Here is a 20,108-nt window from a genome sequence, read left to right on the forward strand (position 1 = left end):
CAATAAATGTAAAAGGCGTTAACAACAGTAGGTACCAAAGCAAAAGCGTTAACAACATTAGCAATCAAAATAAACACATTAAGAATCAAAATAAACGCGTTAACAATAGTATCAATAAATGTAACTCGTTAACAACAGTATCAATCAAAGTAAACGCGTTAACAACAGTAGCAAAACAAATAAACGCGTTAACAATAGCAACAATAAATGTAACGCGTTAACAACAATATCAATAAATGTAACTCGTTAACAACAGTATCAATCAAAGTAAACGCGTTAACAACAGTAGCAAAACAAATAAACGCGTTAACAATCGTAACAGTAAATGTAACGCGTTAACAACAATATCAATAAATGTAAACGCGTTAACAACAGAAGCAATCAAAATAAAAGGATTAACAACAGAAGCAATCAAAATAAAAGGATTAACAACAGAAGCAATCAAAATATATGGGTTAACAACAGTAACAATCAAAGTAGAAGTAGCACCAACCCAAAACTAGAAACACGAGTGCTTTACTTGTCTTTGTTTTCTTGCAACCTGACTTCAAAATTATAAAATAAAAGATATACAACATAAACACGGTGCTACCAAGGCGTTATAACAATTACTTAAAATATTTTCTTTTACATTAATTTAAATTTAAATTTTCAAGATAAGAAATCACAATTAAATCTAAAACATGTTTGTAAATTTGTTTCGGCATCAGTTTAATGTTAGTTGCAAGGTATTGCAGCGATAGTTTGGATACACGTATAAACAGTCTAGATTCTGTGATAAATAGTCCGGACTAAATATTGGACAGAAATAAAATTACAGAGGACGATTTAGGTAATTGTTTCTAAAAATGGAAAGGAAAAAGAAAAAGATTCCTTCAAGAACTGATCTTGGGGAAAAGTATACATGTCCTATTGTAATTTATTTGTGGGATTGTGTTTTTCTCTTCTTCCTTGGCATAGATTTAAAGGCAGCTAAGAGATCAGTCCAACGATTTGAAACGTTATGTGGTAAATAAATGTACAATGAATAGATAATCGTTAGCACACCATATTTAAACATTGCTACTTTCATTACAACAGACAAATTCAACGAATACCATATAAACGTTAGCATTAGTTATACAGATTAAACTATTTATCTGCCAACAGCAAAATGCTACAATACAGGTTTTGTCTTTTCCCTATCTAATTTTATAGCATATTGCATTTTTATATTTGCTTTTGTTAAATCCGTCTCCAGTTCCAAAAATAACTGGATATGTAATACCCCGGTAAATTCTTTAGTTCGAGAATAGATCTAGTTTTACAACGATAGTTTATTTCTTTAAGCCCTTGCACAATGTCTTCGTCTACTTCCTTTAATTCCTGCCAGATTCTGCAATATGTTGTTTCATTTATATAGAATATTTTTTCGCAAAACGACATATTCGTTCCTATTATCTGGTGGTTTTTCTCTATTTGTGGATCATCTACTGTACCTCTATCTTGATGTATATTTAATTGTTCCAGACTAAAACAGCAGTGTCTTGTGAAACAGTATATATTCCATTACTGTTGTCCAGATTTAATTGCTGCTAAATCTGCTTCTATGTGCCCCCTTTGTATATACTAGACCGTGTTTTTGGTAGTTTTTTGGGCATTTGCAACGGATTTGAGACTAGTATTTCTTCTGATATGTTATAGTACGCTTTTAGTTCACAGCTGGCAAAAATATACTCTCCTTTTATTTGTTTTACCTAAGTGAAAGGCTAACATTGCATATTCTACATTGTCCACCAGCTTATTCCATATTTCTAAATATATTAATTATTATGCTGTATGCGATAGTCTTCCGGATCAATAGTTTATTATTTTTGTGGCATTTTTGTTTAAAGTTAGTATGTTTTTCTGTACATTATCTCTTTAGACTCTCTGTTTTTAGTATCTAAGGCTCTGTTCTAATTCGAATATGTTTTGTTATGGCGGCATCCGGTTTGCATGCTAGCATACTTTGTTTATTCCCTTCTTCAGTAAATGTCGCCAGAGTTAAGAATGGATTGTTTATTAAACCCCATTCTTCTGAACGTTTTGTACATAAAGAATGCTGATATGATTTTCTTGCAATGTACAAATTGTCAATCTATCTAAATGTCATTTTACGTAACTTAATTCGTTACCTTTTTTCTCTTCTGTAAACTCTGTATAGTTTGTCAGCAGTGCATAGAAACAGATTGCAGATAAGTAATATTTTTCTATCCTTTTATCTTACACTCTTTTGGAGGTCTATACTCCAGTCCTCTAATTTTAGATTTTTGAAGATTAGCCCAGTAGCCAAAAATGTAGGTTAAATATGAGTTGTTTTTATTGTTGTAAATCTTATTCATTGTCTTTGAAAGATGTCTTACAGAATATCTCATTTAAAGTTTACCTATGGAGATTTAAATCAGTAATGCTAAATTATAATTTGTTCAATTTCTCTCCAATCACGAAATGACGTATTCTCAAGAGTTAGGTTTCACGATTATTCCTGCACGTCTTTTATCTGGACAGTGTGTTAAGTTTAAAATACAATACACCACTGAGTATTAATATCTGGTTATGTTAATTGGCAGATAATCTTGTTATATTTCTTATATATATTACTTTGATGTCCACCAGGGTAGACAGTTTATCCACACTGTACTATCGTATTATCGGAATTTAACTAACGTAATAGTCTCTTTCAAAATGTTTTGTTGGTATTACATAATTCTCCACTTCTCGCTAATTTAAATATTCCAGCCACGTCATGGGTAAAATTGATGTCTAGGAGGGATATCGTTTCCTAGTTCAGCTCTATTAAAATCATTGATAACCTTGTCATTAAATCAAAAAGCTAATTCCACCGTATAGCGTGTTACATAAACTCTACATAGTCTTTACAAAGTTTTTCTATCCTCTTTTTCACCTTTTGTTTAGATTATCATTTTTCTCAAAGATAATGCATTGCTTACTAATCTCTTTAATTTAAATTCCAAAAAAAAAAATCCTCGGATTATAGAGTTTACTCGGTCACAATGTCCTGTCCTAACTATTGGGTCATTTGTTTGTAAACTCTGTTAAATATTGTCCTTTGGGAAATAATTTGAATATTACTATATTGTTGCAGAATGGTTCTCTAATTTGAGTCCATTGTCGCATATTAACGCATACATTTTTTCTGAAATTCAGAAACGAATTCGGTCAAATTCGGCCAAAGCTCTCAAGATTTTCTGGTCAAACTGTCAAAACGTTAGACGAAAAAATTACTTATATGAACAGTTTTCTTGCAGTGTGCAGAATCGAAAAAAGTTCAAGAAAGATTTGTCGGTTCTCGCATTCTGTGTCTATATCTCAGTTCGTACTTGGTCTCACATACTGTGTCTATCACAGTGTGGCCTTGGTCTCACATATTATGTCTATATTACAGCTTGTACTTGGTTTTACGTGCTATGTTTATGCCACAGTTTGTTCTTAGTCTCACATACTGTGCCTATTTCACATTTCCTACTTGGTCTCACATACTCTGTCTATGTCACATTGCGTGCTTGGTCTACAGTCCAGTCTTTCTTCGCGTATAAATATGATATACCAATAATATAACGACTTACGATGTAAGACAGACATTAAGGCAGTATAATCCTTTTATATTCTTATTTTGTTGCCATTGGTTTGTAACTGAATCTCATATGTACATTCTAACTGTGTAATATTACATCGCATTTAGCTAAAATTTCGCCTCGACATTGGAGGTCGTTCATATACAGGATGTTCCTATAAAGCACCGCAGAAAATGAAATACTAAGGGTGTAAGGGATCACCATTATTTTACAAATCTATTTTAATACATGGAATAATATACGATATGTGTGTGTGTGTGTGTGTGTGTGTGTGTGTGTGTGCGTGTCCGTGTACGTGTGCATGTGTGTGCATTTTAGAAAATGTCAGACCTAAATAATTACTTGAGGGTGGAAAGAAAAGAATGTCAAATAGTAACTGGTCCAGTTCTCTCGAAAGCTCTTCAAGATCTTTAACTTTTATTTATGTATTGATTTTTGTTCATAATTAGAAAAGAGGCAATGACAAATAACATAAGCACAGTACGTGAGTTGAAATTGTTGGTGATACGCAACTTTTCATGGGCTGAGTGAAATAAATTTTCAAGCCGACACGAGTTCAGATTTCTTCCCGTTGCATGAGAGAATACTCTGGTCCCTGTCTCAGTAATTTACTACTGAGTACTCTGGTCCCGTCCCTGTGTCATTAACTTACTACTGAGTACTCTGGCCCCTTTGTCAGAAATTTACTACGGAGTACTCTGGTCCCTTTGTAAATAACTTACTACTGAGTACTCTGGTCACTTTGTCAGTAATTTACTACTGATTATCCTGGTCCCTTTCTCAATAATTTACTACTGAGTACTCTGGTCCCTTTGTCAATAATATACTACTGAGTACTCTGGTCCCTTTGTCAATAATTTACTACTGAGTAATCTGGTCCTTTTGTCAATAATTTACTACTTCCTCAATTTGCTTAACTTAATCTACAAGCTTAGGTGCTTCAACAAAAATTGCGTGCAATTTGCTGGGAAATTTATTCTTACTGTAGGTATAGTCTCACTTAAAAAGATGTTCTTTTGTGCTGCCATATATTTTTCAACCAAAAAAAATATTCCTCCCAGTTAGTGTCTTCTGAATGTTCAATTGAACTGACTTAGGAAAACATTAATATTTTTATTTTAAATATAATATTTTCCGACAGCTGCCAATATATCAAGAGCTATTTCTTCAATGATAATTTGAAATCGTTTGGGCGATAAGGTAGGACTCTGAATATTATTCTGATGTCCTCTCATCTCAGGAGTTTAATGACAAATTGCATGCACAGGTATTAAATGTTCAAGGAACATTTTTGTCCAACAAGCAATACGGGTTCAAAACGTGTTTTGTTTCCAGGCGAATGCTTCAAAATATAGTTTTTAAAATAGTGTTGATGTTTTTGTTGTAATTTGTCAATGATAACGTATAATCAGAAAATAAATTACAAAATGAAGTTACATTTCATATACATCACTTATTCTTCTTTCTCAAGAGTTAATAGATGCCACTAACACTTTATGAAAGAGCCTCTACTTGTGTAAATGCGACTGTTTCAGATTACGCAAACACGTGCTACTTCATAATAATGTTGGATTACCAGCCAATTGATCTCGAAAATGATCGCAACGGCTATCAATCTTATTTAGGCATGCAGACATGGTAATGGCCAGCTGTCCAATCTATGTGCAAATATTGACCTTTACTCCACATATCTAGCTCGATCGAATCTATCATCGGACAGATGCCCACTGCGATATCTATATGCAGTTTTGCGCTATATGACATAGACATCTTAATCAATTCAACATGTCTCATTCAAATACATTCTGAATACATATTGAACGGTCCTCAATTACAACAACAACAAAAATTAAGACGAGGAAACGCCGATATTAAGAAAAGTTATACTAATTGGTGGGCTCCTATTATCCGATAAGTCAGTTCCCAGCAGGAGCACGAGTCGACGTATCTGACTGAATGCACGGTGGATGGTCTTCCGGATCCCAAAATACCAGTTTGGGGGAAGTACCGGTATGATTAGCCCCGAGTCTCTTTCGAATAGTCGAAGCTACTCATATACCATCGGAAAGAGATGAGAATGTTTTGATTGAGCTTTAGGCCTTGGTAGCTGGGTTACTTAGTGATTTTTGTTTTCCTTCTTTGAAAGACTACAGGAATATCGTTAAAATTTACAAGTGCATTTATTTCATTGATGGTTGAAACGTTGTCTTTTGTTCTTTTCGACACCTATCATTTGGGGATATCACTACGATGTACTTCGAGTCTCTTTCGGAAAGTCGATGTTATTCGACGATACGACTCATCTCTTTCAGAAAGTCGAAGTTATTCGACGCGCAGAGACCCAAAGAAAACAGATTGTCGGAAAATGATTAGTTGGGATTGTGACGATGTAAATCGTGATGCTTGGCTATCCAACTACGATTCAGATGCCGATCCATTTTGCTTCAAAAAGGAGGGGTTCATAAGCCACATCATACATGCATACATACATACATACATACATACATACATACTCAAAATATAGATTATACGCCTTGATCAAAAAGACGTTGAAATTTCACACCATTTCTTTCATGTTTTTCACTTTAAAGAAAAAGAAAACATGCCCCCAATCAAAACCCTTTCCGGCCCCTACCAGGCATGAAGAACGGGGTTGTATCAACAAAGTGTTTGATTATCGTCATATCTGGTTGTAATGGCACTGGTTTGTATACTGTTGTAACAATGGTTTTTTTCATTTTAATCTGATCTACATAATACTTCATCCTACATGTGATAAAAGTGACTAGGATAATGAAAAAAAAAGTCCATATGCCCGTGTAGTTACAAAATGAACCATATGCTCGTGTAAGGAAAAAAGGAAACATATGCCAGTCCTGCTCTTTATTAGTTACCACATGTTGAATTATTACCGCATGTACTTTTGACGGAAAGAATGACTATATTAATCGTTTCTTTTGAGATGCTTGAACAATGAAATTATAGTTTACCAATTTAGTTTGTGAAGAAAATAAATATAATTTGATGAAGTATGTCCTACAACCAAGAGTTATGATCTAATTATATAGATTCATCCTGTGAACATCATCTGTTAGAAATTATACTGTTGCATTTGAATTATTGCAGGAAGAGAAAACATGTGGTTTTATGGTGAAAACGTGTTATGGCAAATTTAGCCATTCTTGAATAGGAGATATGATGTAATAGCATTATTCGAAAAACTACATCGTAAATAATTTTCTCAGCTGTAAGCTAAAAGGTTCACTTTATTTTGCATCATTCTGAATGGGATCAATCAAAAGAAATTCTCTTCCATATCCGTTTTGTACCATTAACATTTATGTGCAGCTAGAAGTGTGTTCATGCATCACCGATGCCCCCAAGACAGTGATTGAAAGCTAACCAAAACCTCAAAACTTCACCACGATGTGACCGAATGAGAGAAGAAGTACAGAGAAGGATAACTTTATATGCCCCAAACCAATGGCATGGTTGGGAACAACAAGAGTCCCTTGAAGGGACTTGCGCTCTACTGAGCGAAGGGAATTTCTCGGAATTTAGACTAAGGCCATTCTTCCTTTCAACTGTCGAGCGTTGAAACCGTCTTGATATTCTTCAGCGATAACAAGATATTTAAATTAGCAAAAACGTGGTACAAATATAAGATGTCAGCTTGACATCATTTTCATTTACGACAAAGAATACATCATTAGAAGTCTTTTGGTGCAATTTTTATTTACAACTTTGTCAAAACCTCCTGTCGTAATGATTATCATCAATTCAGGCTGAGTGAAGACACGATAGTTGTCATGGCAGCCATATTGGACGTAAGACTGGCACCATTTTCATTTAGGACCAACTATGTTTCATAACATGCATATTGGTGAAAATTCCATGCCGGCGTAGTCATCAATTAGTAGAGGAGTATAGATAACAATATTTCCAAATACGACAATCTAATGGGGATGAGTAGCAATGACAAGATTTGAAAGATGGCATATGTGGCGGACATATTGGATGTCAGATCGGCACATTTTCATTTAAGACCACCCCATGTCAGTATGACTTTCCGTTCAAGTCAATTTTTGACAAATAAATTTCAAGTTGGTTGCCATAGCGGCCATATTGGAGGGGGGGGGTGACCTATGGAAGGTGGGGGTATTGTGTTAAACTTTCAATAAGCCTAACTTATTTTCAGTTTCCTTCATTTCTAATTTGCGAGTCGATCGTCAATTTAAAATATGTTCAAAATAAGAAAAGAAACACAATCTGAGATGCAGTTAGTACCATTGTTATAAATTTTAGTATGGTTCGGCCGGGTTTCGAACCTGCGAACTCCCGCATCCAAGGTATAAGCTCTACCATTAAGCCACCGGAGCGAAAAGAAGCATTGGTATTCTTATTTGTAAACTTAAATCAATTATGCGTTATTGACAAGACATTGCAGTTCAGTACATAATACATGGCAGTGTGAACAATAAAAGAAATGGCCGTGGTAAAGATGTAACTCGGAATATACATCCAAACAACAGAAACAGAAGAATTTAAGAATCTCTTCTAACATAACATAAATCAAATTGTATATATGAATCTCGTCGAACATGCCATAAATCAAGCTGTTGCACGCATCCATCGCCACAGCATCTAGCATAACATATATGTGCCTGTCTCCATCTTCACAGGATACCAAGTAGCTAATCAGGTATTGACCTCCACATGACTTTTTATGTACCTCGACGCTTAAACCAGATTGCATAAATTGTTGAGTTCTGTGTTATTAATTATAATATTGGCTGATAATTATCTGATTTGTTGATCGTTACTATAAATAGACATGTTGTTTCTCCCGCTCGATTTCATATACACACACTCATAAGTTGCTACATCCGTTGTTTTGATTGTGTAGCTTCATGTGAGATGAATAATGTCCAGCTGAATTGAAAATAAGGAACTGTCTGATTTATTTCGTACAATGGGTCATCCTAGTGGTATATGTCTTGCCAGGTTCATTGACATATTACTTATAAATTGATATGTAAGCTATAATTTGAATGGTTAATGGTTTAGAAAAAATAACGTCCATACGTTCTATAAATATTTACAATAGGGTCAGTCTATCGGCTGAGGTTACACTAATTGAAGATTAAATATAGAACCATGCACAGGAAAGTACCGTTAGCAATCATTTGTCTCTAAATGCCATTTCTTTCTCTTTCATGAGGTGGCAGCGTAAGACAGGTTTGGCAATACAGTGCGTCTGGTTGAGGGCTTGTTATTAGCAATGCCACAATAGAAAATATGATTATGTTTAATACCGGTATGTTACTATAAAAAAATAATGAACTATTGAGAACCGAGTAGTGTGTGTGTGTGTGTGTGTGTGTGTGTGTGTGTGTGTGTGTGTGTGTGTGTGTATTTCGTCGTGAAATCTAACCTGTCAAAATTCGACATATACTAATAGTCACCAATATGCAGATGCTTTTCAAAACTCATTAGGCGTGCTGTCCTGTTTTTGTAAGCTACCTGTTACCAGCGGATAGTTACAGTTCTTGCTGTAAGTCCCGCCCACCTCATTTGGATAGGTACATGTTTCCTTATCGCCCACCTCATTTTCATGCATACAGTTTTCCTTATCGCACAAAAGTTTACATTGTTGAACCTAAATAATACGCCTTAAGTTACTGCATTACAAATGTTTAAGTGTATGGGAACCATTCCAAATAACAGTAAACATGCACGCATGAGACATAGACTTTAAAACGTATACAAAAAAAAAGACAAAAGTAAACATAGGTAAGACTCTTACAAATATATGGTCGAAATTCACTATACATTCTCTTAAAGTCCTTGATTTTGATCTACTTAATCAAATTGACATAAAAATTAATAAACACCCACTGAACGGGCCTATGTGATAGATCATGCTAAAGTTAGAAGTCTGGACCGGATCGAACATAGGTAACAAAGTTTGGTTATATCTACAAGTGTACGCTTTTGCCATTAACTTACAAACTACGAATGATGAAAAAGGTAATTCTCCTTATTTTCGGAACTAATCATGGATAAAGGTCAATATATGTTAATTGAGGTTGTTGTTCTTTGTGCATTACGAGTAAACAAAAAAGATATCGTTGATAGAAGTAATGAAAATGATAAAAACAAAAATGTATTTGGGGTTGCCAGGGTTCATTACTTTGTGGCTTTTAGATCTACCAAGTTCAGCCTTGGCCTAATGAGACATTCTGAACGCAATTGAAAATGTGCAGCTTAACTAGCCACGCGGTATCACTTTAAGTTTAATCGACTGTGCAAGAATAACTGGGCATCATATCACAACTATTACAACGATCTGATATAGCAAAAGCGGGTTAGGCTTCTCTCTCTCTCTCTCTCTCTCTCTCTCTCTCTCTCTCTCTATATATATATATATATATATATATATATATATATATATATATAACGGATTATCAAATCAAACTCTTCGTCAGGAGAGGTAATAGGTTACAAAAAAAAGAAGCAAACACATAATGTATTAGCAGAGACAAAATCACGTTAACTGATTATGTGTTTGAAAGACTGGGAAAAGAGAGAGAGACAGAGAGACAGAGACAGAGACTAACCATGGCTATATGTCGCAATTAACCATGTTGCAATTATCAACATGAAGACTGTTCTCTCCGATCCCATCTTCTGTGACCTGTAAAATAAAACAGCATATATATGACCAGCAGAACAATACGTTGGAATATGTCAAACATCGAATTTGGTTCTCAAAAATATTAATATGGACGGAATTCGGCGATGATAAACAAGCAGTCTACAAATTATAACACATTCTTGCGAAAACTAAAAAATGAAACATATAATGTCAAAGCAATACGTTCAGTACAGCTATTGCATCAAAACAAGAACGGTTTCTCTACTTGAACAAATATCGCTTCAAAAGAAGACGTTACTGACAGGTAGAAAACAAAAGCTGGGGGGGGGGGGATTGACAGAAACAAAAAAGCAATTGAAGACGTAATTACACCTAGAACAGGGGTACACAAATCAGGCATTTACATAGGCCAGGGTCGACAATGAGTGGCACTAAGCCGGTCACAATGCGAACGTTTTGTGTTTATAATAAAATAGACATAAACACACGGTTCAAGTCAGGACACACGCCGAGGGACGCAGAAAATGTGAATGTGGGCCATAAGTTGTGCACTTCTGTTTAGAATAATGATCTTTATTGGTATGATAATTCTTTTCTGACGGGTTTCCTATCAATTCATTCAAATTCTTTCCAAAATTCCTTAGCACTGAACAATAGCAACCATCCATTATCGTTTCAAATATTCATTGCAATACATGTTTTCGCTCGTTTCTTTATCATCCAGGAAATCCAGTGATAATATTGTATAGTATGTATTGTCCAGGTAACCCCGAATTAAGCACTAACCTTTGGGAAGTGACACATATTATATCAGAAGACAGGTGATTGCTTAATCAAGGTTCATTTCCACTCTAAACTTTTTCAGAAGACCGTCCATAAACAACGCTGTTTAAGGATGGCTATTGCCTATACACGCAACCTTTAGAGCAAGTTTGAATGTAAGAAGCAAATTTTGGAGTGAAAAAAGTCATACAAGAAATGTATATTTTCCTCTCGCTTTTTCCTAAACTGTCAGTGAAGAGGATTACTTCGTTAACTTGCTCTTAGTCAATTCATCCTCGGAAAATCCATGAATGGTGTAGTTTTTTCTATCACTGATATTGAGTTAATTCAAAACTTAAAGCACAAAACATGGACTCATGTTAGCAACAATGGAAAGCCATTTAAAATAAAGTCCCTGTTTAAAATTATATTATGTCACAAAATTAATTATGGGAAGAAGTTTGTTTCGCGTTAAATCAAAAAGTTTTCCATATAATGTCTAATGTATAGACTTCTGAAATATTAATTCACGTTGATCAGTGAATGTGGTACATTAAATGCATCAACAGAATTTGAAGAAAAATATGCAAATGAATAAATAAATAAATAAATAAATAATCAATCACTCAATCAATCAGTCAATCATTTTATATGACTAAGACTGTGTTGCTCAGCTTTTGCTGCTCCAAGCATCCAAGAATGAACTACGATCAGTAGTGGACTATAAAACAAAACCTACCTCATTCACCCGCTTTGCAAACTGTACTGAACGAAGCCGCAAACTGAAATGAATAGCTAGGGCCAACACAATACGCTGAATACAAAGCTAATCTCGGCCTTCCTATTATTGCGCTAATTTGGACTGACGTATGCGATGAAACGTAGCCGTTATTCAGTTATAGGATGATCTCAGCGATCCAAATCTACCTTCCGAAGACATGGAAAAACAAAGTATATTCCTGGGTCGCTCTGATAATAATGTGAGATTAGACAAATGCATATTGTCTAATGTATAGACTTCTGAAAATGAAAATTCACGTTGATCAGTGAATATGGTACATTAAATGCAGTAACAGAATTTGAAAAGAAAAATATGCAGATGAATAAATAAATTTAAAAATCAACCAATAAATCAATCAATTTATATGATAAAGGCTGTGTTGCTCATCTTTTGCCACTTTATATATGCAGGGAGATTTGTTTCTAGATGTGATAAAAGTTCAATTACTGGCGGTGCTTGTGGAAAGTAAATCTGAGCTCCTTTGCCCTTTCTCAGGAAGAGTAAATGGAAAATCATATCAAATATATATTCTGAAAAAAGGCTTTGAGAAACCCCACTTAAGTGTTGTTTTTTATGTTCTGATATAAAAGAAACAAATAAATCATTATTGTCACAGAGACACGTTGAATTCCAACTTCTAGATTTAGCAAAAGATACTGAGGAATTTTGAATATCATCATAGTTTATATTGTCTGTTTTACGATATATTTAATCCAAATCAGATATAGTATAAGCAACATGTCTTGCAGTTCGCAAAAATAAAATCAAGAAATCGAATGAGGTGAGCAAAGCGTTTTGCTGGTAGAAGAGGAAGAGTTTGCACTCGAGTCGCGGTGGTAGAAAGGTTAGTGGGTCGGTGCGGATTCGACTCCTGTTATCGGATCAGCTAGCATGGTGTATTCTCTCACATTACACCATAACACCAATCAAAGTAAAATCTAGATGTTTATAGTATTTTCGAGGTTCTCGGCATATTCACCTCGAAACCAGTATGCACATGATCGATCGTAAATAAACATACATCAAATACGAACAAAAAAGTTTTTTTACTTTAAAAAAAATGCAAAATCATGTAGTGAAACAGCACGGGCAACCTAATTCTTGATTACCGCTAAAGTCATAAACTGCACGGACTAAATTCTCTAGATCGTATTAATCAACGTAAAAATCAATGTAAATATTTGTTTATGAATCTCGTAATCCCAATATTAACCGAGTCAGCAAATTTATCACAGAGGTTGAATATAATTTCATTATTTTTTAATATTACAGGAAGCTTATAGAGTAATGCGTTTAAAAATATTCACTTCACTTTCATTCACGGCTAATAGATTTGGCGGCATCCAACTTTCAGAGGATTCCCCAGCGATTTAATTCTGCGTATCCATCATTGCCCGTATGTCAGGTCTTTAAAACAATTCATATTCGCAGCTATTTATTTTTCGTGGACTTAATTGTTTTCATTAGAAGTTTGGAGTTAGTATATAAATTAAAAACGAAACTGAGCTACATAAACGTTCAAATCACGAGTATGTGTTAACAAGCGAATAGTAACTAAACAACATAAGATTTGTTCCAGAACATTGTAAATTAGGAGAAAAGCGGGCACTAAGGGGGTAATAAATTTTTGTAATGTTGTTTGACAGGTACGAGGATTGGTACGACCATCCTAAATTCCATATCTCCTAAATTAAAGCCTCGGGAGATCACGCAATTTAGGAGCGTCGTAAAATCCTTAACCATATTGTATCCATGTTTATTTCCAGTCACTTGACCCATGCCTGAAGCACCCATTGCATTAATTTTTCATAGACTCGGGCCCCACCATTGACGACAACACAACTTTCCTCCATTATCTTTTAGTTTTAAACCATGTGAATTGTCTGTTCTCTATGAACGGGAATATGAAAATGGAAAGGTATAAATGGCTGAAAATACATAAAACTAGTCATACTAGATTCGATCATTTATTTCGAGAACAAGAATGTCGGTATTTTGTGCTACGTATGGAACATTTAAAGGAAACTTCTCACGTCTTTGACACCACAGTGAAAATGTAGTCAGATATAAGAGATACAATAATTTCGATGTTTAAATTTAACTGGTTTATTTTTTACAAATTAGTAAGAAGTTTATAAACATTTTATCAACACAACGAAGCCCATGCCTGTTTAGTAAAAAGTACTTTTTGTTGAAAAACATCTGGCTAAATAATAATTTAAAAGTTAAAAGCACATATGGAGCAAACGTCAACCCGATAATTACTTTAGGAAATTAGAAGATTTCTATCATAAATATGTTGACATGTTCAAAACGAAATGTTCATAACATATTCTGTCAAGTAAGAATCATTGCATATTGGAATTGGATTTGAATTCTGCATTATCAGCAAATATAGCTGCTTAGAGATTTCATGTCCATGTTACTAGTCAAAATAAGAGAATATTTAATGTACAGTACTCAGATTGCAGACTGTTAACTGACCATTGTAAAGTTTCTTTATGTTGGCGACAGTTGATACTCCACGTTAAAAGAAGCAATACAATGTCCATGTATTTAGTAACAATTGCTCAAGAATCAAAACGCAAACTTCAGATTGTGTATTAAGTTGTTTCGCACACCTATCAAAGAGCAACGATATTAATCATTGAGTAAACCTAAACAGGCCCCTGACATGGATAAATGATTTGTCCTGGTCACCATCATGCAACTGTTAGGCTGTTTCGTGCCACCAATTTACGAGATCAATTGACGCAAATGAGTCCGAGAGATAATACACCAGATTACAGACATATCTATTTCGTATGACATGAGTTGTGAATGAATTAGTCATTGAGATCAGTGTATAATCAGATTAGTAGATGTCTTTTTTCTCATTATTAATACAACAGTTTGATTTATATCCAGACCAAAAACAAAATGCTTACGTGAGAGCCCAGAGATTTGTTACTCGTACTACAATACCAGTGTGATTAAGGTTACATACATCTAAACGTCTGCTATCGGATCTAGATGCATGCCTGATACATTTTTGAATATTTACTTACATGTTTAAAGTTATAACCCTAATTCATTAAAAAGTAAATGAAAAACAAATTGGAAGCCAAATTTTAAAAAAATCATTAAGTGTCCAAACTCTGATAGTAGCTCAATATCATCTGTCAGTCCTGTTATCGGTGAGTGCTATGTGACAAGAGTCATCTGTCAGTCATGTTATCGGCGAGTGCTCTGTGACAAGAGTCATTTGTCAGTCATGTTATCGGTGAGTGCTCTGTGACAAGAGTCATTTGTCAGTTCTGTTATCGGTGAGTGCTCTCTAACAAGAGTCATCTGTCAGTTCTGTTATTAGTGTGTTCTCTGTCACAGTAGATAGGTGAGGCATAGCGTTTGTTTAAAGAAAGCAATTAAAAAGAACTAAAATGTGTATGTTTTAATGTTTGTCAAGGACTCGACAGATGTTCTACAGGAAACCTGTCTTATTCCAAACAGGTGTAACTAAGTTACAGGTAATATGATAACAGTTGAATGAGTATTAAGGATAGAGTTAAAACCAAGCAGATTACTTAGCATTTTATGAGCTACTTCCTGAATCTTCACAGACGGGCTTTATGCCAACTAAAGATGCAGCAGAATTATTGGAAGTTACCAGCTGATTTATCTCCCTTGTCATAAATTGGCTAAATATGAAATTTTCAAATATTTCAGCATCTAGCAAACTTCAGAGTGAAAAATCGCATTATTGTTAACGTCAAAGTACCACTGAAACTGAAAACAAAATATTTGTCCACAAAATACGTTTGATTGCCAGTATGTGAAGCATCTCTAAAAACGTATCTCTACCAGTTAGCCATGACGGTCAAGGCCACTTAAATAGTCTGTAATTTTAGTTTTTTGCCTGTAAATTTAATGTTTGTTACATTTTACACTTTCATGAAAAGCAATTTCTCTGTTCCTTTTAACTTGCTTCTTAGAGAGCAGACAAACAAACACGCGAAAAGGAGAAGATACAGCGAACATATATTTAGCAACGAGCTCTCAGGCTTTCTTCGTTGGGAAAATGGTACGGAGTACCAAATAAGACCTGAACGAGACAGAGTACGAATAGAACATGGACAAAACAGAGTACAAATAGGACGTGGATGAAACAGAGTACAAATAGGACATGGATGAAATAGAGTACAAATAGAACATGGATGAAACAGACTACACGTAGGACATAGACAAAATAGAGTACCAAATAGAACATGGACAAAACAGAGTACCAAATGGAACATGGATGAAACAGAGCACAAACATCATATGGATGAAACAGAGTACAATAGGACACGGACGAAACAGAGTACAAATAAAATATGGACAAAACAGAGTGCAAATATGACATAGACTAAACAGAAGAAACAGAGTACAATAGGACATGGATGAAATAGAGTACAAATAGGACATGAACGAAACAGTGTACAAATAGAACATGGACAAAGCAGAGTGCAAATAGGACATGGACGAAACAGACTACAGATAGGACATGGATGAAACAGGGTACCAAAAAGAACACGGACAAAATAGAGTACCAAATAGAACATGGACAAAACAGAGTACCAAATAGAACATGTCCTATTTGTACTATGTTTTCTCCATGTTATATTTGTACTATGATCCATCCATGTCCTATGCGTACTCTAAACAGGAGAAACAGAGTACAAATAGGACATTGATAAAACAGAGTACCAAATATAACATGGATGAAACAGTACAAATATGACATGGATGAAACAGAGTACGAATAGAACATGGACAAAACAGAGTACCAGATAGAACATGGACAAAACAAAACAGAGTACAAATAGGACATTGATGAAACAGAGTACAAATAGAATATGGACAAAACAGATTACAAATAGGACATGGATGAAACGGGGTACAGATAGGACATGGATGAAACAGAGTACAAATATGACATGAACGAAACAGAGTACAAATAGAACATGGACAAACAGAGTACCAAGTAGAACTTGGACAAACAGAGTACCAAATAGAATATGTCCTATTTGTACTGTGTTTTGTCCATGTTCTATTTGTACTACCGTATTTTAATAGAAAGGTATCTGATTGGTTTTAAATAAGAACTGCGCAAATAAATTATCACAACACTTCAAAATTGGTAACATATGAGCGAATTATACCCACATGGTACATTGATGTAAACGACGATATCCCACCCGATTGGTAGTTTGGCTGTGTTTACCTACACGCGAATTTATCTCAAAAACGAGAGGATCGACAACAACTCATTGTAATAGTTTTAAACATTTTCCCCTAGATTGAGTGTTCATAGGATGTAAGCCTGTTTGACGGTAGTAACAGATTGTAATATGGTTATGTGTTTTGAATCACTGCAGTTATAGTCTTTCCGATTCGAGTAATGCATTAGTACATTTATGTTATCAAATCATATGATGACCTACCAAAACCTGACTCATTTCCTTAATGCGGAAAATGAGAACAGTTTTCGCAAAGGTCGGCATAGATGTGGATGAGACAAGATATAAACCAGATGCAAGTGCAACGTTGTTGACCCAAAACTTTAAAAAAACGTAATGTGATATAAGATCATTAAACAAACTCCGTTCGGATACACTCACGTAATTCTATCGTCCCTTAACATATACATTTTATCCGGAAAGATACAAATCGAATAGAGATTTTTGATAATCACCGTGAAGGAAAACACAGAAAAACAAAATCTTATGTTTCAATCTATTAATAAAAGGGAGGATAACACAATTATAATTATTATCATGGTGACGCACTAACCTTCAGCCCTTGCTGATGGCTCTAAACAAGAGCAAAAAAAAAGTTAGTTATTTATTACGTTTAACGAATGCTTCGTCTTCTTACTAAACACATCATCACTACCAAATGTAGCCGTTTACTAAAATGAGATATGTCATAACACATATCCATGAGTCATTGACCGCTACTAAAATAATGACGTAACTCGTACTCATTGATTAACTGTGTTTATAAAATTTTAGTTTGGTTGAATGTGGCTAATTTTTTCAGGAACCATGGAGTCATATTTGCTATAAATGTAGATATTAGACATCCAGAGATGCAGATTTAGAAAAAGCAGTTATTTTGGGTGGTTAATCCTCTGTGCGATAAAAAACATTGTCAGCAAAAAGGACGGATAGGGGTCGTCCATTAATTATGTCAACAAAATGGGGGGAGGGGGTTTGAAGAAGTTTGACAATTGTTGACATGGGGGAGGGGGGAGTTCAAGATAAATTGACGTCAACAATGTCATTTTTTATAATAAATTTAATAAATCAAAAAATAGGAAATTAGTCGGTGCGTTGGTATGGCACACACTCGCTCGCCCGTCAACAGCCCACCATGTTCAACAGCACCGACAACACGATCTTGGGCCTAGGCAATTACCACATGTTCCTCAACCGCAAAGAATTCGGCCAATACGAGTGGCTGCCAAAAGACAAAGAGAGCTGATGGCAATTATTGCTCATGGAGAGATGTTAAGCGCAAAATGGTTAGATGAAGATGATGTTGACTTGTCGGGTGTATCGGTTCCACAAGAAATTAATGAATCAGCCACTATGCCCGTTATATCAATTGAGGAACATTTGCCTTCCTCATGGGAAGATGATACAAGCTAGAATATAAACTCTCGATTTTTTCATGAATTCAAGTGTTATAGTCAATTTGAAATCTGTTAAACAAGTAAAAAAAAATGTATTAAAATTTATTTGTAGACCTTTTAATTTCCATAATTATATTTTTAGCATAAAAGCCAGCCGTATAAAATATTGTTAGTTTGGGGGGGGGGGGGGGGTAAAATTTTATTGGGGGGTCACTAAAAGTTTGACAGTTGTTGACAAGGGGGGGGGGGTAAAAAATTGCCTAAAAATTGTTGACATAATTAATGGACGTCCCCTTAGTAGAAATTTGAATTAACTTAAATATAATTCATCTCTCTCTCTCTCTCTCTCTCTCTCTCTCTCTCTCTCTCACACTCTCTCTCTCTCTCTTTATATATATATATATAGCTCATATTTCATCTGCATGATATATGTGCCCGAAAGTGCCGTTTTAAATCAAGCAGCCAACCTTAGGTTATACATAACAAACACGCTAAAGTAAATTGATTCAAGAAACAGCATTAGAGAAGACATGAATACACAAAAAGGTGACCTACAAAATTGTTTGATAATGGCATTTGTCCAAGATTACACCGACAAATACATTAATTACTGGGACAAAATTGACTGCGGGGCAGGAGAATTAATTGAAGCATTATGTTCACAGAAGTTTAAATTCGAGTCTTTTAATGGTGTTTGTATTTAATTTGGGCCAAACATAATCATTTAAAAATCATTAAAAAATTGAGTCAATGACACATTCTTTGATATTTGTGCTTTCAATTAAAAAAGGTCCTCTATAATAGTGGGGCACTAGTAAAAAATTCAAGAGCATATTTTTATTTGCTTGAAAGCAACTCAAAATGGCATGTATGGTTACAAAATTATGCCTGATGATTTGTAAAAAATGTGTGCTTAATATAGTAAATCTTCTACAGTACAATCAATGACATTGGCGGTTGCTTGAGAAATTTCAAGTAAATACACTTGCTTACAAAAATGCGTTGTTACGAGTATTGGCTCTTTAAAAACTAAATATACATGTATATGGAGTGCACAAGTGTCTACAAAATGACATGTATCTTGGATTTCAAGTAACCTTACAGAATTCTACATAAAAAGAGAACAAAGTCGTTAGGAAGTCTGCAACTTTTATTTAAAAATTATAAACAGGTCATTTGGAAGTTTGAAAGCTCTATATAAAAAGAGAACAAATCGTTTGGAAGTCTGAAAGTTCTTTTTAAAATGAAAAACTTGTCGTTTGGAGGTATGAAAGTTCTATTCAAAATGAGAACAAAGTCGTTTGAAAGTCTAACTAGGCTGTATATACATTGGAATTCTCTGTCTTAAAAAGTAGTGAATTATAATTTTCAATTATTAATTGACAGAGAAGACACAAAATGTCTAAATGAGAATTAGTTAACAAGTGTCCGTCTAAAACCGTGTCCACTGTTAATTTGGTCAGTTCTCGCATTGGTGAACACAATTACGTTTATCACATCAGCCGAAATATGAGGATTGTTCCGGAGTCAAAATGAGCGTTTTAGATCTTCAAATAATTTCCTCATTTTTCATGGATATAATACTGTCATGCGGTATGAAAGAAATCGATGGCGTGACATGAATTTTGTGTAAAT

The 20,108-nt window shown here is 34.6% G+C and overlaps 1 protein-coding gene across 5 annotated transcripts in view; it reads right to left on the reverse strand.

The window, feature by feature from the left end:
- The window catches only part of LOC149776818 (uncharacterized), a 67,632-nt gene that overhangs the window by 23,086 nt on the left and 24,438 nt on the right, over positions 1–20,108 (reverse strand). For 3 of the 5 annotated variants that reach the window (XM_089941532.1, XM_089941528.1, XM_089941531.1), the window contains exon 2: positions 10,238–10,314. In XM_089941532.1, coding sequence (XP_089797658.1) covers positions 10,238–10,304 — 67 coding nt within the window. In that variant the 5' untranslated portion in view covers positions 10,305–10,314. Of the gene's footprint in view, positions 1–10,237; positions 10,315–11,776; positions 11,835–18,256; positions 18,280–20,108 lie in introns of those variants that run through there. The other 2 variants (XM_089941530.1, XM_089941529.1) reach the window with 2 other exon arrangements.

The sequence above is a fragment of the Sinohyriopsis cumingii genome, chromosome 18 (assembly GCF_028554795.1).
Source record: "Sinohyriopsis cumingii isolate HCF-2022 chromosome 18, ASM2855479v2, whole genome shotgun sequence".
Classification (NCBI taxonomy): Eukaryota; Metazoa; Mollusca; class Bivalvia; order Unionida; family Unionidae; genus Sinohyriopsis; species Sinohyriopsis cumingii.